The 26,834-nt window shown below is 38.1% G+C and overlaps 1 protein-coding gene across 1 annotated transcript in view; it reads right to left on the minus strand.

Moving 5' to 3' along the window:
• disp3 (dispatched RND transporter family member 3) overlaps positions 1-26,834 on the minus strand; it is a 76,948-nt gene that overhangs the window by 23,031 nt on the left and 27,083 nt on the right. The window contains exons 2-14 of the mRNA XM_056246862.1: positions 24,819-25,799; positions 23,825-24,044; positions 22,370-22,506; positions 16,576-16,710; positions 16,327-16,487; positions 14,709-14,848; positions 11,567-11,655; positions 10,302-10,466; positions 7,972-8,133; positions 6,195-6,326; positions 4,354-4,490; positions 709-878; positions 394-524 (exon numbers count right to left, since the gene is read on the minus strand). Of these exons, the coding sequence (XP_056102837.1) occupies positions 394-524; positions 709-878; positions 4,354-4,490; positions 6,195-6,326; positions 7,972-8,133; positions 10,302-10,466; positions 11,567-11,655; positions 14,709-14,848; positions 16,327-16,487; positions 16,576-16,710; positions 22,370-22,506; positions 23,825-24,044; positions 24,819-25,791 (2,752 nt within the window). The 5' untranslated portion in view covers positions 25,792-25,799. The remainder of the gene's footprint in view (positions 1-393; positions 525-708; positions 879-4,353; positions 4,491-6,194; positions 6,327-7,971; positions 8,134-10,301; positions 10,467-11,566; positions 11,656-14,708; positions 14,849-16,326; positions 16,488-16,575; positions 16,711-22,369; positions 22,507-23,824; positions 24,045-24,818; positions 25,800-26,834) is intronic.

A 26,834-nucleotide genomic window follows, 5' to 3' on the forward strand; every position in this document is an offset into this window, starting at 1 on the left:
ACTGTAAATTTAACGGTATTTTACAGTAAAATTACATTAAATGTCCCGTTAGATCTATCACAGTTATTTACCGTATATAGTAAGGAAACTTTCTGTTAACCAATTAACAGTTTTGCACTGTTTACAGTCTTTTACCGTAATTTTTTTTACAGTGTGTGGATTCAACACTCTAATGTGTCAATAACTCCTGCCCTCTAAAAGCTGCAGGTAAGACTTTAAATTTGACATTATTGCAAAGTGCACTTTTAAAAAAGTATACATAATTATGTTAAGAAAAAGAGTCCTGAAAGTGCACATTTCAATAGTTAAGCGCACTTCTTTTTCACAAGGGAATGTTCTACCACAACCTTAAATTATGCACAACTTCAAATACATTTTAAACCATGCATGTACCAGCAGGAAGTGGGGCGTAAAAGCTGCCCTGAGTGGGTCCGTCGGGCCCAGAGCTGAACACACACCCCGGAGGCCCCTCACACACACGACTGGGGTACGGGCTGTTGGTGTGTTGGGCAAAATACAGCTTCCTGTCAAAAAATACACAAACAGGAGATCAATTACTGGATTATTATAACCCAAGATCATTTTCAGGCATTTTGATTTTTTCAAATGGGGCACACTGAGGACTATACAGGGTTAAATGTTGCACAATTGAGAAGCAATAAAACCGATTTCAATCAGCCACGGCTCGTCTGTGAACGTCACACTCGCCTGCTGTGTTGCTGCTCAACCGAAGCCACGTAGAACTCAAACTCTGATCTCCAGCGACGGCTGCCGTCACATGACCGCAGTGTGAGCATCCAGCGAGGGCGGGGGTGATAGGCGTGAGACACACACACGGTCATCCGCGTGCTGAAGTTGCTATGGGGACTGCTGTAGGCCTGTTACCGTGACAACACATCGATCAGAGTTTGTCAGCTCAGATGGAATGGGGCTATAAGGGCAATTGAAGCGTGCTGAGGTGATGCAAACACACGCCAGGACTGATGGAATTCCCAAGGCGTCGCAATAGATTGTGTACATTGAAAGCTTTGGTTTTTCTCTGAGGCATTAGCAAACAGGCGGTAATGGTTTTTGTCTGTGTAGTGAAGTAATAAGCAATGTGAAAAACACATTTGCCAACCACAATTATGTTTTCAAGAAACATAGCTTATCACAGCTGTCTCTCGACACTACTGTTTGTGCTCGGGTAAACCACTGTTTCTTTTTCTTTGCTAGTAAATATACTGGCAATCATGCAAGCCTCTGTGTGTAAATGTAAATGTAAAATAATTAGCCTTTCCCCAATTCATTCGTTTGAATATAAATTGAATTGACCTCGGCTCACAGGATGTTGAACTGGAATGACAGGAAGAGGAATTTACTTGCACAACAGATACATTTCATTAGGGTTAAGGCATGTTCACACCAAGGACGATAACGATAAAGTTATAGATCTAAAAATAAAAGAGCAGCAGTGTCCACACCAACTATAACAACACAAAGCAACGGTGTCGTTGGAATCACTTAGGTGTGGACACTAATATAGTTTTCATTATTGTTATCATTATTGTTATCGTTATTGGTGTGAACGGGCCTTTAAACACTAGCGTTATAGAAAATATTATTAATTATGCTAGAAAACATTATTAATTTCACTAATTATTTCCTAATTATAACCCACAAAACAGGTTTTGTTTTTGCTGCACAAAATGTTGCACCACATTTTTTTTTTCAGATTCAAATTTTTAATAAAAAATATTGACATCAAAATTTTAATCTGTTTTTATTACGTAAATTAGTCAAATGTCAGAGTTATAATTAAATATAAAATAAAATAAATAGGTATAAATACAAATTTAAATGGGTTTCACACACTGGTTATTAATAGCATTTAATGTTTCTGGTACATTTTTTAACAAAAGTCCTTATGTTAATTAAAACTAAAAATAATTAAAAAAAATATTTTCATTAATTGAAGTAAACCTGAAATTAAATAATAGATTAAAATCTTCAAAGAAAATCAGTAAAACTGAAATAAAAATAAATTAAAGCTAGATATAAATTTAAAACAAAAAAATATATCTTTGGCATCATGCCATCAACTTTGCTTTAGATGATAATGGTTTATTCGGGATATCAACACAAAATCCATTACTTTTTGCTGCCATTGATCTGACTCAAATTTGGTGAAAATCGGGCCAACAGTGTGGGAGGATTTCGCAAAAGTACGTTTTGAAGGAAATTCAAAATGGCAGACAGCAAATTCGACCAACTATGGCATTATGGGTATCATTGTTCTCGGTATGACTTAAGGAATCTATTTACACAAATAAGCAAAATAAATTAAGAGCAATTTCATTGTAATTTTTGACCACAAGGTGATGCTGCCCCAAAATGTTTTGAGTACCTTAAAGGTTCTCTAAGCGATCCTGGGTGACGTCACTTCTTGTTGACGTTCGAACTATTGTCAAACAAAACGGAGGCTAGCTAGACCCTCCCTCCTCCTCATCCGCACACTAACCCCCCAAACCACACCCCCAAACCCTTCTTGTCGGTCATTGGCTGGAACAGTTTGTTATGTTTTGGGGAGCGGGTCGCTGCAGTTTGTTTTTGGTGCTGTTTGTGAAGCATGGGCTGTCTACAGAGATCGCGTTTCTTTACAGTGTGTTCAGGGGACAGGCAGCCAGCGGATAGTGAGGAGATGTTTGCTGTATGTGACAAAAAATTTTTGGCCTAAAAAACACATGACATCGCTTAGAGCACCTTTAAAGGCATCATCCCGAATACACATACCATGTTTCGCAATGATACGCCACTGCGTTCGTGAAATATAGCATTTTACGACAAAATTCAAAATGGTCTATACCTAAAATGGCCGACATGGGAAAATTAGATATTGTTCGGCATGCTGCCCCAAATCTAAAGAGACTAGTCTTGATTTTTGGTCAAACTGTTCAGAAGTTCTAAGCAAAAATAGCCAATTTTCATATTTCCTGACCACTAGGTGGCACTGTGCCGAAACGGTGCAGGTAGCCTCAGGTTATGGTTGTCATCATAGATATCCATAATAAAGGCTAGAAGTCTGGTCTGCGCTGCTGGCCAATGGAGGTCGACGTCCGCACCTGGCGGCCATCTTGTCACAGGCAGCTCGCTCACTCGTAACATTGTGTTTTAATGGTGCATGTACTTTTTAAATAACCATAACTTGCTCAATTTTCTACCGATTTCCAAACGGTTTGGTTTGTTATAAACGTCAGAGATGTAGTTATGAAACTGCATACTTATGAATAATAAGTGTATAAATAAATAATCATCCAAAATTATAGCCACGTTAATAACGTTTGTAAGAAACCAAACCATTTGTAAATCCGTCAAGGTTTTCAGCGAGATAAGAGTATTTGTGTTCGTGCTGATCACTCATCTTCCATCAGGGACCACAGAGCCTTGCCTGTGACAAGATGGCCGCCGGTGATGACGATAGAGACTCTAGCCGTAAGACATCTAGCCTTTCTTATGGATATCTATGGTTATCATAACTCACATCAAGTTTGGTGTGAATATGCTAAAGCATTACAGACATATAGCCTCACATCCACTTTGATGTACTGTATTCAAAAACGGTTAGACTTGAATTCCATTACTTGTTGTTGGCATGGTCTGATCCAAATCTATTTTCGTTAAAATCATAGCAAGAGTCTAGGAGGAGTTCGAAAAGGTTTTTCATAAAATTCAAAATGGCGGAAAAAAATTCATGATGGAAAATTACGTTATAGGGTGCATTTGGTGCTTGGGCCCAAATAATAAGAACCCTAACAGATAGATAATGTGCCTACACACCTTCTGTGCTTGGCCCCTAATAACAATTACAAAAGCACTTAACAAAATTACCAAAACTTAAACTAAAATTAAAATGAAAGCCAAAAATATTCATAAAAAAGCTGATTAAAAAAAATATGAGTAAATAGTATTTCTAAATTTTAGATACTATTTTAGTAGCTATCATAGTATTTATTCATATTTTGAATTAGCTTTTAACGTAGAATTAAATTCACTCTCTATGAATTTAAACATACCGGTGTTTTTAGTAATATTTAGATTCTAAATAATCCTAAAATAACACTGGCATGTTTAAATTCTTAGTGAATTTAATTCTGCTTTCTTAAATCCAAAATACATTTGTGCATTATTTGCCTTAATTCAAATTGAACTCATATTCAGGAACAGAACGTCTCGGTTGCGTATGAAGGGGGGAGCGGAGACGTACGTCGAACGTGACCGACTGAAAGGGAACCGGAATTTAATCTCAGTTCTCTCCCGAACAGCACGCAGTCCTGGTGTTTATCTGTGTGTGTGTGTGTGTGTGGCCATACAGACCTGAAAGAATGGCACATCCCCGTGCCCGGCCGATGATGCTTGCCAGGGTGCAGGTCCACTGGCACTGAGTGAATAGCGATATAGAGGAACAGCAGAGCCCATCTCCAGTATAAACACATAGACAGTAAGGAGACCACCTGCAGAATTTTAAAAGAGACTTCTTTCAAAAACATAAAAACAATCGTGACAACCCTAAACTTTGAAAAAGTAGTGCTTGAGGTCTAAAATAATGTTTTTTTGCGAAAACTTATCAACTGACAGTTCAACCCTTGACCCTTTATTAGCCATTATGTTTTGCATATACTGCATAAAACAAAATTTTGCCAATGTTTATGAGTGCACTAGCATTTATGACCTCAAAACTAATAGACATGGACACAAAACGTTAATTTGGATTTAATAGATTATTTTATAAACCAATAAAACTTGCAACAGCATGTCGGTGGATGTAGATCAACAATGGGGAGCATTTGTTTGCATTTTATTTTGTGATTTCACAGGAGAAGAGTTAAATGTGAGAGAGCTGTGCGTGCCTCGTAAACGCGGTGATGTTTTATATGAATATGTTGCCCCTGACATGGTCCTCCCAAATTTTTTTTTACGACTGGTAAGGGGACGATTCAAAGTGAAATATCTTCAATTAGATACTGCAGCCACTGGTAAGGGAGGAAAGACTGCATAATAACAGACTTTTTGGATTTCAAAAATCCATTGCAGTTAAGAGAACATCCAAACTTTGGTTTTCACAGCACATTAAGTTAATTACTTGTGGGAATATAGACAAAAGAAGATATTTTTAAGAATATGGGTAACCAAACAGTTGATGGGCCCCATTGACTTCCATAGTATAAGGGGCCCATCAACTGTTTGGTTACCCATATTCTTACAAATATATTTTTGTGTTCAGGAGAATAAAGAAATTCACACAGATTTTACTTTTTGGTGAGTAAATGAAGACAGAATTTCTATACTATTCCTTTAAAGGGACTTTGTTAAAGGTAAGTTGCAGTATGGTAGATAGCTGATAGTTGATCTTGAGAACACCGGGGGCACTGGAAGCAATATTTAAAGTCCCCCTGTAGTTCAATTAATTTGATCCCTTAAAATTTGATCACCAAAATGACATATTTAAACGTTTTTATGCAAATGAGCCCTGCCTCCACTCACTCACTCACTCACTCAGCTCAGAGATCCACTCGTTGACAACCACACTATGACCTGATTGGTTACAAGGTAGTTTGTGACGTCAGAAACACCAGCGATTTCAAACCGTGTTTTTGAGACTTGTCTTTGGTTCACTGCAGTTTTAAGGAGAAAATACTCAGCATTGGTGTCGACTTATGAACATGGTTTGTCTTAAAGCATATTAAAAACACTTAGGACATATAAACAACATTAAAACTTGATTTTCACCACATGGAGATTTTAACTAAATATGAACTACTTGCAACTACTTGCAAAAAAATAAGGCCTGCAACATTTAAACATCTACTCTGGCATGGCACAGGACGTAAAACCACAGTGAAGAAGAAAAAGAACATATTTTATTTGATGGTTTTAGCCTGGATAATGGATAGGGGATGCTGGACACAAAAAAAATGTTGCAAACCACTGTCCATCTTGGCCAACCTGGTTAGAGCCAGTAAAACCCCTTAACTAAGCTGGTGGGGTGAGTAGATGAACCCATGTTCTGAACCCGGTTTACCAGCTTGACAACCTTTCGCTGGTACAGCATGACCTGGTTTTTACAGCAGGGAATGCTTCAAAGACTGATTAAGTTTTGATAAAACAGGTGTCAGTGTTTTTCCACCCATTCCTCCCAGAAGAGCAGAAAAACAAACCTGCGAGCGTCTGTGCGGTGCTGTTGGATGCTGGTTTGGACTGGTTTGAGGGAATTGTGGGATGGTTCCCTGAGGTAGAGCTTGTGAAATCAGCAGCACTGTGAAGATTATGAGGTCGCTCCATAAAAACACCTGAGAGACACAGAGAGGTCAGACATGTCAGTCTGCTTTTTTTTTTTTTGTTATGTCTCAAATATAGAGCTAGTCAGTGGAATTGTTTAGGCATGTACCATTGTAGTATTAGCATTAGTGTTAGTATTATTAATATTACTACTAGTATTATTAGTGTTGAATCTGGGTGTACAATATCACACAACTATGTTAATCGTAGCATTTTTCACAGCACCATGCTATTCTCATTTGATGGTATAATTGTACATGATCAGCATTAGCAGTATGCAACGTACACTACATGTACACTTCTGTTCAAAGGTTTGGGGTCGGTAAGGTTTAGGGGGGTTAATAAAGACCTTCTGAAGCAAAGCGATGGGTTTTTGTAAGAAAAATATCCATAATTATAACTTTATAAACTGTAATCACTAGCTTCTGGTAACGGCCGTATGCCAGTTCACAAGAGAAACGAGTTCTGGTCGAAGAGTGACCTCTGACCCGACCCATGACATAGGATGTAGGAGTACCGTAAGCTTAGGTGAGAGTTGACGCCTCTCGCAGTTCAACAAATAGGGCTGAGCAACAAACAAACTCAAGCTTGTCCCACATTTCTCTTTAAAAAAAATCTCCTTTTAGACTTCTACAGTGAACAAAATTATAAACGCAACACTTTTGTTTTTGCCCCCATTTTTCATGAGCTGAACTCAAAGATCTAAGACTTTTTCTATGTACACAAAAGGCCTATTTCTCTCAAATATTGTTCACAAACCTGTCTAAATCTGTGTTAGTGAGCACTTCTCCTTTGCCGAGATAATCCATCCACCTCACAGCTCACAGTGTGGCATATCAAGATGCTGATTAGACAGCATGATTATTGCACAGGTGTGCCTTAGGCTGCCCACAATAAAAGGCCACTCTAAAATGTGCAGTTTTATCTCACTTTATCAATGAATGAATGAATTTAGAACGCAGTATCATTACAGTTCCTGTTGGTGTAATGGTCAGGGGTCCAAATACTTTTGTCCATATAGTGTATACTTTTGGGCCTTTTTGCCACTTTAATTTGTCAGGATATAGAGAAACAGGATGGGAAATTATGTGGGGAACAAAAAAATCACATTTCATTTTTTACATATTTCAAAATCCATGTTCAAGATTTTGGATCTCAGATTTTCAATGTCGAAACTTACGTTTTCATATATTTATGACTGAATATAAAACAACTCCTAGTTTAAGCATTATAATGTTTTTGTTACATAGGATACTTGATTCTGGTCAATTGATGGCATTGTGCTTAAATATTTTTTGATCATTGTTATAAAAAAAACTATTTCTTCCAAAGCTAGTCTAGTTTCACGTCTCCTGTGTGATAAATAATGTACAGTCAACCAATCATAACAACAACAAAAAAATACGCCCTTGTAGGTGACACTAGACCCTGGTGCAAAGCAGATATTATTCCTTACGTAATGGCTTATTTATGAAAGCTATTTCCTGACACCCAAATATTGTCTCTACTCATGTTTCGGCTCATTGCCCGGTGCCTTCATCTACTGTACCTTGCCATGAGCAGATCTGTAGTCTAATTAAATAAGGCAGCGCAAATGAGTCAAGCGATCGTTTTCTATGTCCCACGAGAGTGCACTGCACTGTTTAGAAGGCCCACCCGAGCACATATGGCAGGCGATCCCCTGAGCGCTCAGGTTACTGCGCAGGTCCAGCAGTCTCTGCAGGTTGGTGTCTCTGTGGAACAGCACAGGCGCGTGACTGGCCGGCCGCAGGAGACAACAGCAACACACCGAGCCCAGCAGAACCAGAACATACACACCTGAAAAACCAGACAGGATTAGATGTGCTATGTGGACGGGGGAGGATGTTTATCACAACAAGCTAATGCTGGGTTTTAAATGCTTCCTGCTACATTATGCATGACTGTATTAAGTCTATAATTACACTGCCGTTGTTTCAACACTGCTCAGGCTGCTCACCTAATAAGAGGAAAGAGCAGTGGTGGACTGGGAGAAACCTGGCTCTAATTTTACAGCTGCATAAATATGCATAAAAACAATAGGCGTTTGTTGAAATTTCTTGGTACACTCCATCATGCTAATACAAGCTTAATTGCATTGTCGCATACACATACTGTACGTAAGAGATGCAGTTCATAGCTCTTTTGTTTAAACTGTGAATAGACTGACCTTGAGAATAAGAAACTAATTACAGGGAGTCTGAAGCAAAACAGCAAGGAAATCTGCACAAATTGTGTGTACATTAGCAGAAAAATCTGAATCTGAATTGCACGAGTTCACTACTGTAGCCTACTCTTTGTTCGTTTTTGGATAATCATTTATCAGACATTTATACCTGTGTAAGCATTCTTTAATCAATAATTCTTCTAGTTCCCATAAAGGTATATTCTTAAAATAAATTTAAATAGACAATCCTGATTTAGTTACAAAGTACTGTAATCATTGTTATTTTAGTATTATTTATATACTATTACAGTATTTGTTAATATTTAATAATTAAAGCTTAACTTTTAGTCATTTTGATTAATAATAAAAATAAATTTAATTTGCAATGCGCCTTGCTTATACTCAAAGCAGAAAACAAGCAAATTAATACATAATACATGAGTCAAAATAAATAATACATAATGCAGTTAGTTGCCAATATAGTTTTAGGTCTGATTTCAGTTTTAGTTAACAATAACAACACTTCTGGTAAGATATTTACAGCATACTAACATTATTTTTTGCATAGTAGGTTATGCATAGAATATCTAAATGATGTACTTAATATACACAGTATGCAACCAGAGAACACTTCATCAGCACTGCATCCCACAATGCACTTGACTTGATCATTTCATCAAACTGCCAAAAAAGACGTTTACACAAAATTGTATTAAAACTGCTATAAAAAAGAAAACTTACAATGTTTATTTCCAAGTTTATCTGTAAATGTTCTTGACTTGACTACTATTTTAAGAAAGAGTAGGCAGCATACAGTGTTATGCAGTATGCAGCAAGCAGAATGTTAATAGCCTACATTAAAACGGCACAGTATGTATTATATATTGCAAACTATTTTTTTTAAATAATAAGCAAATCAGTATAAGCATTAGTCCAAGCACTAGTATGCAAACATTGTAGTCACATGACCTCATTGCATTGCATGTGTAATTCAATAAACGGTGTCCAGTTATTACAGCCTATAAAAAATGTGTCCACATTTGGCAGTCTGGTCAAATAATGAGTCAAGAAAGAGATGTAGCTGATATTATCGGTTCATCCATCACACTGCACATTACACTGTGGTATAAGGTATCCCATGCTCTGTTGCACACTGCACATTTTGACAAGTGTAGTAAGTCATCCAATCATTTTATGCATACCCAAAATGTGCATACTATTCATACATACTATATATAGAGAGAGTATAGAGATTACATGTTGCAGGAAACAGAATAGTAAATTCCTAACAGTCTGGTTCACACTGCAGCTTATTTTGGCCAGGAACTGTCCATGTAGCCACTCGTGTGGAAAAATAAGTGCATTTAATTGCTAAAGTATTCTTCTTTTTCACAAGGGCAACGTAACAAAAGTTTGTTTTTATGTGATGTGAGTAAATCTGAAGTACTGTAGCACTCAAGGATATCTCTTTTTTACATGCTATCAAATGTCTCAAATTAAAATCGTATATGATATTTTACATGAAACTCACAAACGTAAGCAAATCAAGCAACTGGTTCTTCAGCTGAAGCCTTTATTGTACCCTAATTGTACAATACTTTGGGTTCAGACAGACTGATAAAAGCCTGTGCACCACAACTTACAGAAAGTACATATAAACCATCCAGAGTGGAAGGTTCCTGCAAGCTCTTGGCAGTTTTGTGCGTGACATACATCAGTACAGAACAGAACAGTCTGTGAAAGAACATCACGTCTTTTGAGATAACCACAAATATTCCTAATTATCACAAATGTTACTGACCTATGATAGTTTTACGTTTGTCGACGACAGGCTCTGCCACCCGGTGTCTCAGGAGCCTCTGAAGGTGTGCGCTGACAACTCCCACGCTGCCCTCAGAGGACGTGGACAAAGGAGCTTCTACAGAGAGCGACAGCAGGGCAGCATCCGATTCAGACTCATACACACCTGGACAGAAATCAAGACATCCTACAATTTGAGATCATGCACCAAGGTTTTCATCTTAAAGGGGTCATGTCATGAGAAATCAAATTTGCCTTGATCTTTACCATAAACAAAGCATCAAGCTCCAAAAACGCCTCGTTTTGATATTGCGGAATTGGTGCGATTTGCATATGACTGCCTCCGGAGCAAGACATCGACGAAGAGTTACAGATCACCGCATCATAGGCCCCGCCCACTGCCGTTTAGTGGCTTATTGGCTGACATTTCCCTACACTGGATGTGAGCGTCGCATCAAAAGCAAATAAACCCATTATAATCACTGACGCTGTCTACACTGGATACAGTATACAGATGTATACTGACATGCTCAACGCACTTGAGTCTACCGACAACAGGACAAATGGAAGAGTGAAAGAACGTTTGCTTTGACACATCCAGTTTCAACAGCGTCTCTGTACAGACTTCAGAAGGATCCCAGTGTCGGAAATAAGCGAATGGTGTATTTTAATGGCGTCCCAGATTGCATTGTAGGATTATATGTTTGTTCGGAGCATTTTGTTTTGTAAACGAGGAACAGTGTCGCAAAGAAACTTTTGTTGACAAATGAAGCAGCAACTGATCTGACAGCAGCTGCATCACAAACCATACGTAAATGATTAATGCTTTGTTTGTGAATTACGTTTTTGTTATGGATAATGTTTCTAAACACTAACTCACGTGCAATATTGAGTGGGCGTTGATGCTGTTTCCTATGCAGCGACGTTAGCCAATCCTAACAGTGGGCGTTTACTGACTTAAAGGAGCCGCCCCTTAAAAACGAACCATTTCAGACAGAGTGTCAGAATAAAGGCTGAAAATAATTGTTTTTCTGCATATATATTTGTTTTCTTTTTGTGCAAAAACGTTATCAATATTATAAGTGATAAAAAAGTGATAAAAAAATCCATGTCATGACCCCTTTAAAATGATTAGGCAATTAAAATAGACCCTATTTACCTCCTTACTTCACATTCCTGGTCTTATAGTAAATGATTCATTGGTGCACATTATTCCAAATAAGAAATTGTCTATATAATCTTTTATCAAAATAAAGTCATCCTTACCTGGTTCCAGTTCTACAGTTATTAGAGCAACATCATCATCATCTGAGAGGGGACTAGGGCTGGCGGACAGTTTAGTTAGTTTGGTCCACCTGTTAGGTTTAACAATCTCAGTGTTAAAGGGTTAATTCACTCAAAAATCCCATATATGTCATCATTTACTCACTCTCATGTCATTCCAAATCAGTATGCCTTTGTTTCGCTCTTTTCCATTCAGTTGCAATGAATGGGGACTGAAGTTTTCAGTCTTCAAAAACAATGTTAAAGGGTTAGTTCACCCAAAAATGAAAATTCTGTCAGTAATTTCTCACCCTCATGTTGTTCCAACCCCGTAAGACTTTCGTTCATCTTCGGAACACAAATTAAGATATTTTTGATTAAATCTGAGAGCTGGATCACTCCTCCATAGGCTTCTTAAGGGATCGAAACTGACCGGCCCAAAAGTTATGAAAGACATCGTTAAAATAGTCCAAGTGACTACAGTGGCTCAACCTTAAGTTTATCAAGCGACGAGAATACTTTTTGTGCGCAAAAAAACAAACAAAAATAACGACTTTATTCAACTAATAATTTCCTTCTCTGTACGGCCGGGATACCGTAATTCCTCAAATAAAGACCGGTATTCAAATAAACGCCGGGCCTCTGATAGTGGCCGGGGGCGTGGTCAACGCGGACAAATAAAGGCCGGTCTCAAATTAAGGCCGGGGAAAAAATAGTGTGAATAGGTACACTATAAATGAGTGTACACTCAAAGACGGACGCGCTCAGCGCTTGTCATATATCACAACTATTCAGTGTTTTTAACCACATGTTTATTTTAGGTTTCAGACATTTAAATAGATATGATTTATAGCAAAACAATAAATTTATAGTTTGTAAAATACACAATGGTGTCTATGGAAGCAGCAATAACAATCCATTCAAATATATTTGGCGACGTGTTTTATTCATATCAGATACACAGTGTAAGTAACTATAAAGTTTACTCTATTCTTCTCCCAGTTCACCGGCCACTCACTTTCATGTATTTCGGGAGAAACTGAAGAATTCACGCGCTGTAACTTAACAAATACAACAGGAATCTCCGAACTGCGGTGCCCATCTCACGTTACAGATCAAGATCATTTATAAAGGGTTTTAAACGACAAAACAAACTCACTTACACGGATTTGAGAGTCAGAATAGAAGATAGTTGATGACATGGTAAGCAAGTTTGTTAATATTTAGAAATAAAAGCGCTACATCTGTCATACAGCGCTATTTTGGCTGTGGTGAACACGTGCCAAGCATGACGCGTCACCATGGAAACTTGGCTGGTGGGGGGGCGGGGATCGCGAATTAGAAATAAAGGCCTGCCTCTAATAAAAGCCTGCTTCAAATAAAAGCCGGCTACCATCTGCAGTTCAGGTAAATAAAGGCCCCGGCCTTTATTTGAGGAATTACGGTATTTTACATAGTGATATTGCGTAAAGCTTCTAGGTTGCACGTCACACGCAGGCTCACTATTGGCCGACGCTGGTCATGTTTGTGATGCGTGACGTACAACCTAGAAGCGCTGCGTAGTTTCACTACGTGAAATCTCACAGCCCACAGAGAAGGAAATGATAGTTGAATAAAGTCGTTATTTTTGTATGTTTTTTTGCGCACAAAAAGTATTCTCGTCGCTTGATAAACTTAAGATTGAGCCACTGTAGTCACTCGGACTATTTTAACGATGTCTTTCATAACTTTTGGGCCGGCCAGTTTCGATCCCTTAAGAAGCCTATGGAGGAGTGATCCAGCTCTCAGATTTCATCAAAAATATCTGAATTTGTGTTCCGAAGATGAACGAAAGTCTTACGGGGTTGAACAACATGAGGGCGAGTAATTACTGACAGAATTTTCATATTTGGGTGAACTAACCCTTTAAAGAACCATAAAAGTGTCCATGAGATGATTTGTGCAAAAATGTTATTCGCCAATAATCTTTTCCTCCAGTAAGCTGTCAATGGATCACTCTGTCAGTGAATTTAACTTGAGAACTGGATCAGTCTGAATCATGAACAAATCATTCAGACCTGTTTTGTGAACTGGGTCAACTAATTATTTAAAAAGATTTAACAAAAAATAACGATTTGTTCATGAAAAAGACATTGATTCCAGTCTCACTTCTTGTTTCCTATACCTATTTAACAATGTAACAAATTTGCATAATGCCATTTGCACTTCATTGGGGGCCCGAAAACAGTCTAATTTGACCCGCCCTCAAACACTGTAATTGTAGCTGAGACGGGAAGAGTTTGGTTTGTGTTGTTCGTGTCGAGAAGATGCTGTTTTCTGCACTGCAAATCCACTTTGATACACTTCTAAAGGATGAGGTTACTGTGCGTATCACTGTGTATTAAGTGCTGAGGAAGATCCAGAGCTGAAATTCAGATATGGTTAATGAGCGATTGGTTTACGAAACACACTATAAGTGGTCGACCAATCACAACAGACTAGGACGTCTGACCAATCAGTGTAGAGCAGGCTCTCGGAAAGGAGGGGCTTAGAGAAACTGAATTCTCTTATCAAACCGTATCAGAAACTGTGACAAAAGATGTGATGCTACAATGTATATAATGAGAAAATGAATGTGTTTTTTGAACTTGGATGCATGTAAACCTAGGAGACCTCTGAAACAAAACGTTTATAATAGCCTAATGGAGGACTTAAATGTACTGAAATTGCATGGAAAAGAGTGACCAGCACATTCAAATTTTTAAAAAATGATGTTTCGCAGAAGAAAGAAAGTCATGGTTTGGAACAACATGATGTTAATAATGACAGAATTTGCATTTCTTGGTGAACTATGATTTTAAAAGCATAATTCATCCAAAAAAGGGAAATTGTATTCACCCTCATTTCATTCCAAACCTGAATGTCCTTCTATCTTCTGCGGAACATAAAATATATTTTGAAGAATTTTGGTAACCAAACTTTTTTGGTCACCATTGACTTCCATTGTATGGACATTTCTTAAAATCTCCTATTGTATTCCACAGACGAAGGAGAGTCAAGCAATTGTACCTTTAATGAATGATTAATGTGATAAAAGTCGTAAAATTAAAAGAAAAGAACGTGCACATTTCCTCAAAAGACATTTGGAAAGACATAAAAACTCTACCATTTGGGACAGGGGTTGCCATGGGCAGCTCCACACTGGGTCCAGATGCAAAGGGCAGCAGGCATGAGAATGGACACCCAAAGCCAGCAGCAGCTCACAATGAGAGACATGAACAGACCGAAGTCATGAACCGCTGGGATCTAACGACGCATGCAAAATAGATAAAGGTCACACGTCAGGTGTTGGCAGAATTTTTTTCACTTTGCATGTTTTAAAATAAATTAACCGGCGGGATTCTCATTACGTCAATACGCTACTGAATAAACATGAGATGGTGACAGAAACATAAAAGCCCCATGGGTACAAAAGCTACCGTGAATAAAATAAGACCTCTCTTTAAAGATAAAGAAAGGTTTGACTGTCTGCTCTACGTGTTCTTTCAGCTTATTACATCAGTTGTGTTTATTTTTTGATTGATGTTACGTAGATCCTAAACTTCAAAGTAGGAGGTCACGTACGAATCCGCAAGTTCACTCAGAACTTTGGCTCATTTAATCACACCACTTAAAGCTTAAACTTAATGGCAGAAAAAAGCCCTTGATACAGAATGTAAGGGCCACAGGTCATGATTAAAGCATTACTTTTTAATATATTGTGTTACTTTTCGTTGTAATTCATTGTATTACATTATTGTCTAAAATTGACGGTCCTAGTAAAAATCTTCTGGGTACTGATGTCACGGCCATGAGCACATCGACATATGCCTGTGTATTAAAGGCCCACTGAAGTGGCTTGGACCGCACAGCTTTGTATGATGCATTGACATAATTTCCACTGAAACAGGAAGCTAAGGCAGGACAAATTGAATGGCTCCTCCCCCTTTTTAAATAGCCAATAGCGTTTAGTTTACCTCACAGACTGCGAGTCATACCTGACAGCACCATGGAAGCGAATCCGAGCGCTGATGATACGTTTGATTCAATAATAGAGGTGTGAAAAAATTCTAGCCATTTCATTCTTAACCAACGCACAGTTGGAAACCGGAATAAAACTCGAGCGTTTGAGCAACCGAACACACACTCCAACCCATATTGCTCAGTGACGTATCAACGGCCGCTTTGGCCATGTGGTGTTTATAGCATAGGGGGCGGAGCTTTGGATTCTAGAGAGCATTTGATTGGACAGAAGATGTGATGAAAAGCTGATGTCATAAAAATCCATGGTCCACTTTAGCGGAAGTGAGAGACTGTAAATGTAGCGAATTTTGTCAATGAATTTGGAACACACCAGCTTATTCATAACCTTAAGGCTAACATATTCATACCAGAAGCTAAAAAACTTTTGATTTCAGGGACCTTTAAGCAACCAACTCTGATAAGCATGAATTACGTTAGTACGTTGAGGTTAGCCAATCATAACAGAGGTCATTTACATAGTAATTTTAAAGGTATAGCAGCAAAAATAGCCTGTTTAATTGCAACCACCAAAGAAGTGGAAAATGGTTTAGAAAAACTAAAATACAACTGTTTTGGCTGAAGGAAACCTTGACTAGCATTGTAAGTGAACTTAATAAAATCCTACGAAAGTGTAAATGTGGTCTTAATGGTCTAAATGTTAGCACATCTTTGTTTTGACAATTGATTTTCTGGCCGTGTTTATCCTGCTCCGCCGACTGCACCTGTGAGAAGGTGTTTGCAGCATATGCTGCTGCCGTCGTGAAGGACGTGAGGAACGTGGCTCTGCCGGCTGTCTTTACTGTGTAAATCATACGCTGCATTGAACAAGTCAGGTGGGCTGACTGTCTGAAGGTACTTATGAACACAAACACATCATCCACACCTAGAAGGAAAGACAGAGGAAGACAGTAAAGACAAAAGAATATGTTCATTTATAATGCGGAAAGCTCATGGGTTTTTATTATTCTCACCGATGCCGATGATGACGAAGGCTGCCACTCCGTTGAGAATGCCGAGGTATTTCACTCCAAACGCCACATGATACAAGAAGAGTGCCACGAGACAGCTCAGGCCAATACTGGCCAAGCCAAAGAACGTCAGAAACACTGCGGAGAAACAAAATGGATATGACGCATAATGCCAAATCAAAACACTTGAGACTTTCAGTGTTCAAGCACAGTGATCTTGTGTTAACACTACAAGCTACTACCAAAATGAGCTATTTACAAGCGCATTTTCTTTTAAAATACAGAGTATGTAATTTTGATAATTGCATGGGTAATATGAAGAGTATTTATTACAGCATTTATTACTTATAAATTTACACTATACGATTATATAAAACTAGAAAGTAGACAAATCTAAATTGATACACCCTAAATAGCCACCGCCTACACCGAAACTAAACTAAAATAAATGTAAACACTTAAGTTATATGCACTATAATTCCAAAGTTTTTTATGTTATCTCTGGATGGGTTTATTTGATCTAAAATACAGTAAAGTGGCAATATTGGAAATATTATTACAATTTAAAACAACTATTTTAATATATTTAAAAATTGTGATCAAATGTGATCAAAGCTGAATTTTCAGCGTCATTACTCCAGTCTTCAGTGTCACATGATCCTTCAGAAATCATTCTAATATGATGATTTGCTGCTCAAGAAACATTTCTGATTATGATCAATGTTGAAAACAGTTGTGCTGCAGTTTTTGTGGAAACCGAGATGCATTTTTTCAGGATTCTTTGATGAACAGATAAATGCTGTTCAATGTGGAAAGAGAAGAGCATTTATTTAAAACAGATATTTGATCAGATCAATTTAATGTTTCCTTCCTGAATGAAAGTATTTAAGGGATAGTTCGCCCAAAAATTTAAAAACTGTCAGTAATTACTCACCCTCATGTCGTTCCAAACCCGTAAGACTTTCGTTCATCTTCGGAACACAAATGAAGATAACACGAGAATGAACCTCATTGGTTCTTTCACGTCAAGCGAACATGCTTGAGGCTCCGTTTACCATAACTCATGTGTGAGTTGATGAATGTGTATATGTGAATAAAAGCCTAAATGAAATCTGTTCATCATATAAAGTGAAAATTTGGACTAAACACTCAAATCATATGGATTCGTTTTAAAATCTCTTTATTAACTTTATTAGAAGCGTCAAAGTGGTAGTTGCGTGAACTGTCAATTGAGGGACAGAAATCGCTCAGATTTCATTAAAATATTTTCATTTGTGTTTTGAAGATGAACGAAAGTCTTATTGGAACAACATGAGGGTGAAAAATTGGGTGAATATATGTAGAGGGAAAAAAAATATCTTACCCTGACACCAACCATTTCAACGGTGGAATTCAAAAACCAAAAAGTAATGAACAGCACATTTTACAAAATTGTGTTTAGCTACTGCACAATCTTGCTACAAATGCTGCACCGACTCAAAATAATCAGCTAACCTTTTCTTTTGGATCAGTTTATTTAAATCAACTATCCAAATTAGGCGTTTCACTAAAATGAAGAGCTGCATGCACAAATGTAACAGCAATGTAGCAACAGTAGCAACAATAGCTTTGTACTGTAAGAACTACGTAAACGTAGCATCACTTCAAGCTAATTTCTCCAACTCAGGCACCTCTTGATAGGTCTGTTTGAACCAAGACCTTACTGTCAAATTCAAAATATCTGACACTCTTACAAACCAAAGTTTTGAATTTACTATTAGCAATCGCAAAACTGAGATATTGAAATATCGGATATTTTTGGCCCACATTCTCTACCGCACTAGGAGATGTTTTCTGTGGTTTCAAGCTTTTATCCCTGAATTAACGGAAAGTGCTGTGGCATACAGAGAGTGTTAAAGGTTTTGTAACAAACAGTCTGAGCAAGCTGAGTGGAACGACAGCGTTCGAGAGCTCTCTATTGTTTCTCAAACAAGGTAGCGCATTGCAAGTGCAGCAGATACGTAAATACATTTGGAAGGTTTAGGGAAGGTTATATGATATACAGATAAAGCACAAAGGTCAAGTTACACAACGTGAAAAAGTGTCATTAAGGTTTTTATAAAAATCTCAAATGGAGAAGTGGTGTTCCATTTTCCATTATCCAGACGGTTGTTGGTGCAGCAGCTGTGAGAAAATAAGCCTCATTTTAGGAATGTCCTGACAAAAATAGTATAACGACCTGAATATACCAAGAAAACCAGCTATGGAGCTGTGAGACGGCCAAATCAATAAGATTTACTTGATTAACTGCCCAACAACTAAAGTCACAGATAGTACACCTTCAAGTCTGGATCCTTGTGTGCTTTTAATAGACTCATAGCTGAAATACTATGTTTACTGCTTATTAAGTCATACTGCAAAATGTGTGGGTAGTCTGTGTAGGTTCAAGGCATCAGTCAGATTTCATTTCAGAAATCATTTGCAGCTTATCTGTTGACACAAAGCATACTGAGGCCAAAGATGAGGAAATTCAATCCAGTTGCAAATCCGACAACACACAAGTCAGAAAAACAAGGCTAAATCAAGGCTTGCGTCATATCTTTAACAATATTTGAGCAAGACTGAAACACTGTCTAGATTAATTAGCACTTTACAATAAGACTCAATTTGTTACCATGATTAATACATTTGTCACCACAAACTAACAATTAACAATTTTTACAGCGTGTACTAATTTAAAGTAATGTTAAATCTGCAGTCAGCAGTTTTTCCTCTTTGTCGCCATCTCTGTTCGAAATCTGCAATTGCAGTCATTCGCAAAATTATCAACTTTACGTGAGTTGTACCTCGACACGGCACAGCGCGGATGAACACAGTGTTTGAGGAGAGTGTGCGGCTGTCAGTCGCCGCGCCGGTGTGGATACAGGCATTCAGAATCACATATTATACTTTTTGGAAGTATGACCATAAGAATTTTCACCGGAAAATGTCGTCTGAACAAGTAAGTAACATCGACTTTTGTTCTGGCCAACTAAGGGAAAAAACGCAGTAAATCGCGCTGATTAAATCTAACGATCGCTTATCATATCACGTCAACCCGTGCAAATTATACTTTGTTCTCAAATTGTTAATGTTAATAACATCAGCATTGCGTGACTACATTTACAGCCCTTTAGATATTTATCCATGTTTTCGCATGGGCCCGGTTGCAGTCTCTTTTTCCAAACTCTCGGGTGAATCTGTTGTCACTGGTGATTGTCGTTTGAACCTTTCTGGATCCGCCATCAAATTAATAAGTTTAATTATATCAAGTGCTGTGAGAAAAGGCTATAAATCTCCACCTCCAGTATCCTCACACGCAATATAGCCTATAGCCGAGACTCCTTCTTTATGTGTACAGATGTGACGTAATGACGCAAAGACATGCTCGAATCTCCCGCGGAAATCCACCAGTACCACTGGAATTAAAAACATTATTACAAGCTTACCGTTTTGAATCGAGCTAAGGCAAGCAGAGAGTTTTGAACACTGGCTGGTTATGTACTTGCTCAAACATTTATTTTGGATCATTTTTAACCCAAAAAAGTTATGGACTGGAGCTTTAAAGGAGCTGTATGTAAGAAATGTATTTCAATTAATCATAAAATGTCCCTGATATGTCACTAGACATTAAGAAATCATGTACATCTCAAATACTTATATCACTGACAACAGTAGTCCGGCCAGGATATTGTCATTTAAAAAGTGCAGTTGCAGCCCTCAACTGATGTTGATGTTGTCATGTTGTGTTTTGGTCTGATGCGTCACCCTCCACCTATCTACCAATCACAAAGTCAGTAGTGTTGCGGCATCCGGGTTGCCAGCTCTGCTCTAGTTACCACAGCTGCAGCTCGTCACGTTCCTGCTGGATCCTGCAGCCGATCTGGCAACCTCGAGTCAGGGGGGAGGGGGACGGGATACACCACTCTACAGTATTTTGAAAGTGATTGCAGTACTAGTTTTGGCCACAATCTTACATACAGCTCCTTTAATTTATAAATATGTTATTGATAATTTGTGTTTTTTTTATAAAACACAACTTAAAATGATATATATATATATATATATATATATATTGTATTTAAGAATTCAATCACATAAGCAATTCCAAGTCATGACGCAGTATTCAAACCAAACAGCACAATTGCGAGAGTGACGCTATTTATAATTTTAAACTGTTCAATATATATGTGGTTGTTTAACTTAACCCTTTAAGGTACTACTCAACCATTTGGTAGACCACACTTAAAGTCACTATATATTTTATTGAAAAATGCATCAAGCTTAACTAAACCTGAATGAGCCATCTCTACCGTTTGGTGTAGTTGTGCAATGCTAAAAAAATCCACTAGATGGCACTGTGTCTGTGAGCAGCATGCCATTTCAGTGTTCCTTCAAACAGCACATGACACAGCGAAAATTTGCTCCTCCTTTGATGACGCATATCGGCGGGACTTTTAAAGGTAAGACTATTTGGTTGACATATTATCGTTTCAGAGGAGTTGTTAAACATAATTATGTAATTTAATTAAACAAAAATAAGTCTTATAAGGGTCAAATAATTTTTTTTAAACGTGCTCTACCAAACGGTTGAGTTGTCCTTTTAAGGTAGTAAAAATTAGCTAATAAAATTAGCTAATGTTGGTAAAATTAGCTATTTACAATGAACAAAAGGGTTAGTGTTGTTAATGATTAATTTTAATATTATTCAATTACATATTTGATGAAAAATATTTGATCAATATCATTTTTTCTGCATTTCTGTACTGTATTATGGTAAATATCAAGAATACATTTGAAGAATTAATACCAATTCTGGTGTTACTATTAATTTCATAATTTAAAATTGACTATGTTTGTGTATTACTATATGACTTGTAAGAGCCATCAAGCAGCCATCAGATTTTTTTATTGGTCAAGAAAATGCACTTAATATGACTTGTTCTGAATGTTGTTCTTTTATTATGAACAGACGTCTCAACCGTTTGGTAGAGGATTGTATCTAAAATACTGTAAGGTCTAATTAAAATTTTTTTTTTGATTGTTGTTATTATCATAATTGAATAAAAAATGCAAAGAAATAAATTTTCCTTTGCTTTTTTCATGGTGCGTACCTTAAAGGGTTAAATTGATTTTAGACAGATGCTTTGTCTGTTTGCTCTGCCAAGGACAATAGTTCCACAGATGTCAAAAGCAACAGTTTCTCTCAGAGCAACACAAAGTGGTGTTTCCTTGCTGAATTAATCAGTCTGCTCGTACGAATTGTTAGGTGAATAATTCAATGACTCACTCACAAACGCATTGGGCTGCATCTGAAATCGCATACTCTCTGAGTTGCTGTGTCTATTGAAAATGTTGCTTATTTTGCGGAATGTATAAAAAAAATACTATGAATGTGTGTATGATTCATTACAGGTAAATAACTAGATTAATAACAAAGTGCAGTAAACAGTAAAACTATTTGCGCTACAAAAGAGTGTGTGTTTATGATTACAATAATAAATTAAATAAAAACAAGAAATGCCAGTTTGCAACATCAACGCAGCATTACAGACTGTTTTAGTACAGTTTATAACTGAAATCAGCTTACTGTTAACTGTTAACTAACTGTGAATTGATTAATTACTTGATAAAACTGTGTATTGAATTGTAAAATCAATTATATAATGAACATAGGCATCTCTAATCTGTGTTGCCTGAACAACAACTACCTTAACTGGGTTAAAATCACATGGTATCTTTAGGTTTATTTCATTAGAATGCATATTGAGTGTCTTACCAGAAAATGAGGTTAGAACATACACGAGGACAGTAATGCATCCTCCACTGAACAAAGCCAGCAACATGTCACTGTGGAAGGTCTTCCGCACCTCATCGTCAAATAACTCTGTACCCCCGTACAACACCTTCACTTTACTAGAGAGAGAGTAAAAAACAGAAAATTGGATGAGAGGGGAGGGTAGTCCAGATGAGAATGGGTTACAAGAGAAGGACCAGATGAGGGGGATGAGAGAGAAAATGGGGACACATTAGCAGATGGAAAAAGATTATCTTAATTACATCGAGGGGCTCTTAAAGGAGTTATTACTGTATCAGAGATACAATGAATGTCTATTTTGTGTCTGACCATTGGCTCATTTCTAGGCTTAGTTCCTACCATTGTCATCCCAGCAGTATTGATTGCCATTTGAAGAGCATCTGCATACATTCACTTGACAGCAGTGAGTATAATGGGGTTGTTTTGCAGATGTAATAAAGCTTCGGGTCATTGTCTGTGATTCATAACTGGTGTTGTTTGGTGATCATCCTTGCAAAAAAATGACTACAACCAAAATCGAAACGGCTGACTAACTGACTTCTGTCTTTGACACTAAGGAATACTTAGTGGCTTAATAGACTCCCATTTTGTGTTTAATCATTTATATATAACTCATTAGTTTTGCATTAGTAAAGCGAACAGTCTCTCCAGCTGCCACGCAGAAGAGCGGGAGGACTGAGCCATGATTCATCACCATCGTGCCACTGAGATCGTCCTTGTAAGTTGATGGCGCAGTTTTATGGACGTAAAATTTGTGAAAGCAAATTCTGCCATATTGCAATTTTCATGCACACTTACATTTTCATTTAATACAGTATATTACTTTTATAATAAAAATGCCCTCCTTATGTATGGAGTTGAGCACTGAAAGGAAGATAAAACACACATATATAATATATATTACATAACTTATTGCTTTTGTAAGACATTTCCCATGGCAGGGAGGGTGTGTTTGGAATTACAGAAATGTATTTAATAAACAACATTATGCAGAAAAATTATCAAACGAAAATGCAAAATGTATGTTTGGTTTATGCTTTAAACAAGTAAAATCCCTGTGGTGAGAGAAATTAAACTCAAGATATATTCTCTGAAAACACATCTAAATGCATATGGAAATTATATGCAGATGAGGCTATTAATAATAATTAAAAAAAAGATAAGCTCTGTATGGGAGAACACAGGGTGGGAAATAAAGCTTCTGCTAACTGGGATTTACAAAGTTAATTCTGCACGTTTACAATGACCATTTAATACCCAACAAGCCATTATGAATCTTTTGATGAATCCTCTGGTTTGCATGCTTGTTAAATTGTATTTGCCTTTAACCATACATGGTATTAGACTAGACAAATAAACAAAAAGCCTTCTTGTTTACGTAACTGTGCCAACACCAACTGCAATCTCAACACCCACCTGGTGGATTGTTGTGAAAGGATGTTCGCATACTGCACCACAAATTCTCTGAAGAGACGTCTCTGTTCTAAAGGTCTGTCTTGAAGAGAGTAGAAAGATTGAAGGGGAGCTCCAAAATGGATCTCACTGCGAAGAAGAGAGGACTGAAGCTTGTCTGGTGAGAGAGTCTCATCCACATACCAGTAAAACTGTGGATGGGTGATCGCCAAGCTCAGGGCACCTGAGAATAGAGGATACTACAATCAGGGAGTTTAATGAAAAACATTTCAGTTACTGGTTGGATTGCTAGTGAAAGAGGACTTGAACATCATACAGCCACCATTTGATACTTTTTACAATTAATGTCAGTTCTTCTCCTGGACATTTTTCCGAAAAGTTTAACTCCAACTCTAATTAAACACACCTATACTAGCTAATCAAGATCTTGAGGATCACTAGAAACTTCCAGGCAACCTCTACAAGACACTCACACTGGCAGTCCAGGAGCAGGATTGGACACCCCTGATATATGTTAACCAGGGAAAATCCAACTGGAAAACCAGGCCATTCCAGTTTAACCTGGTTAAACTGGTATATTTTGCTGGTCCAAGGTGGTCTATCAGCTCAGCCTGATCTTCACCAACTGGTCAACCATCTAAATCAGGGGTGCCCAATCCTGTTCCTGGAGATCTACCTTCCTGCAAAGTTGATAATTAGAGACAGGTGTGTTGGATCAGGGTTGGATCTGAACTCTGCAGGTAGCCTATAGGAATATACAGGAACAAGATTGGCCACCCCTGATCTAAACAAACTAGAACCAGCTAATGGCCAACATGGAGACCATGAGAACAGGCAATCAAATCAAATATACTGTTTTGGAGAGTTTAGCTGAGCTTATTAGCAACAAATGAGCTTAATTTTATTCTCTATATTGAACATTTTAAAAATTTAATTGACTGAGGATTACTGAATCATTAGTAGAGATTGGGATAGTTTGCCCCTCCAACTGACTCACCATGTATATCAGCTAGATCAGGTCCCATTCCATCATAGTAGATCTTCCCTGCACGCTCACTGGGAAAGAGGTAGGACAGGAGAGAGCTTGGAGGAGAGCAGAAGGAAGGTCCCAGGGGCAAGTCTCGCAACGCCTCCAGTGGCTTCCAGCAGAACTGTTGAAACTGAGGGTGCTGCATTAGAAGTCTCTCCACGTGGTGAATGGTGTGAAGGCGTTCAGGGGTGAAAATGTTGTTATCCTTGTCACCCTGGGCCACAAAAACTAGCTCTATCCTCCAGAGGGCCTGGGTCTGGAGGTAGGAGTAGCCTGAAAATCTTCGCTTCCTCATTAAGGGTAAGTCTGGTTTCCTGTGATCTTCAGCATCACTGGAATTGAGCGCCTCTATCTTAGGGTTTGTCGAGTCTGTCTTTTCCTCTTTCATCTTGTTGTTTTTCTCATTTCCAAACTGTCTGGTGTCATTGTGTACCCCTGTCTCAGTCTCAGCAGGTTCTGTGACATTCGTCATTGCAGAGACATCCTTCCCTTTTCTGTTTACCATGAGCAACAAAAGGTCCCTCAGAGCATTGGCTTCAAAGTCAAATCCATCTGCGTCACGCCTGTGCCTGTCCCAAGACCCCAACTGACTTTTCAGGGCAATGGCGAGAGCGTCAAAACGTTCTGCAGAGGCATGACTCCTGACCTCGAATGCGCTGTAGGAAAGGTCAATGTCTAATGGTTCACAGTGAAGGAACATATAAGCTGAGAGGGTGAAGGGTACCAGAAATCCCACAGCCAGAACCATCCCGCTGGCCCAGGGCTGCGTATACACCCAGCCCAAAGCCCACCACAACCCCTTACAGACCTGCTCGTCTCCATTTTCCCGTTCTGTTCCTTCTTCTCCCTCCTCCTCCTCCTCCTCATCTTCCTCTTGCTCTTCAAACTCGCTTAGGTTCCAGGTACCTTGGAGCAACAAGGGTTCATCTTCCGAATCCATGGCAGGCACTACAACAAAGACACAAAACACTAACATTAACGCCTTTGGGCCTTGTGTGTGCTCCCGCTTGCGCCTGGACAGGTGAATACTGCGATAAAGAGCACTTGATTTACGGAGCATCGATAAGAGAGTGGCAGGTTATTTTCAGATGGCCACTGCTAAGACAAGGACAAAGCCGTGAAATCTATCATTCTGTAAGTGTAGCAGTGGAAGGTTTTGGCCTCTGGGTAGTGAGTGGTGAAAGGAAATGAGGAAACAGTGAACCGAGTCTCACAGGCCAGCTATCAGGCTGGCAGATGGTTTGGCCTCTGGTATTTGATGCTGAACTCAGATGTGTGTGTGTGTGCGATAATATATTCTTCTCATCGAATTGTGAGGAGATTTCATAGTAGGGGAGCCTTAGCCTTGAAATCTCTGTGGGTGTATGTGCAGGAATGAATCTTTCAAAGTTGTTTTACATTGTGAGTTTATTTTCATCACAATTCGCATATTTAAACCTTCCTCCCTCAGTTGTCATTATACTGTGAAAAAAAACGAATTCCTGTAAAAATATGAAATTCATCTCCTAAGAATCACCTTGAAACAGTTATTGCAAATAGTGAAGTTAGTTTTGAGAAAAGATATAAGTACAGATGCCTTACTGAAATGTATTATCTACTGCAGTAAATTCGATAATAATCCTCCTCCACCATATTATATTATATTATATTTTTGGTATTTCTTCTGTAATTATGACAAAGCTTGTTCAAAAAATGTATTAACTGAAACTGTAGTATTGATATATAAAATTAATTAACCACAAAGTTTCAAGAACTGTATGTTCTTCAATGAATCCGCTCCTTTTTTATTTTTAGGTCAAACCGTTCTTGTCTGTCAGTCATATAATGCAGGTCTATGGTCACCACCTCAAAGAGCATGCACAGAGAAGTCCAAATTAAACATGATTTAATGACTCGTAAATGTAAGTACACATTGATGGCCTAAGACACGAAACGAGCGGTTTGTGTGAGAAAACGAACAGTATTTATATCGTTTTTACCTCT

Source organism: Rhinichthys klamathensis, unplaced genomic scaffold, assembly GCF_029890125.1.
Source record: "Rhinichthys klamathensis goyatoka isolate OS25496 unplaced genomic scaffold, OSU_Roscu_1.1 h1tg000040l_1, whole genome shotgun sequence".
Lineage (NCBI taxonomy): Eukaryota > Metazoa > Chordata > Actinopteri > Cypriniformes > Leuciscidae > Rhinichthys > Rhinichthys klamathensis.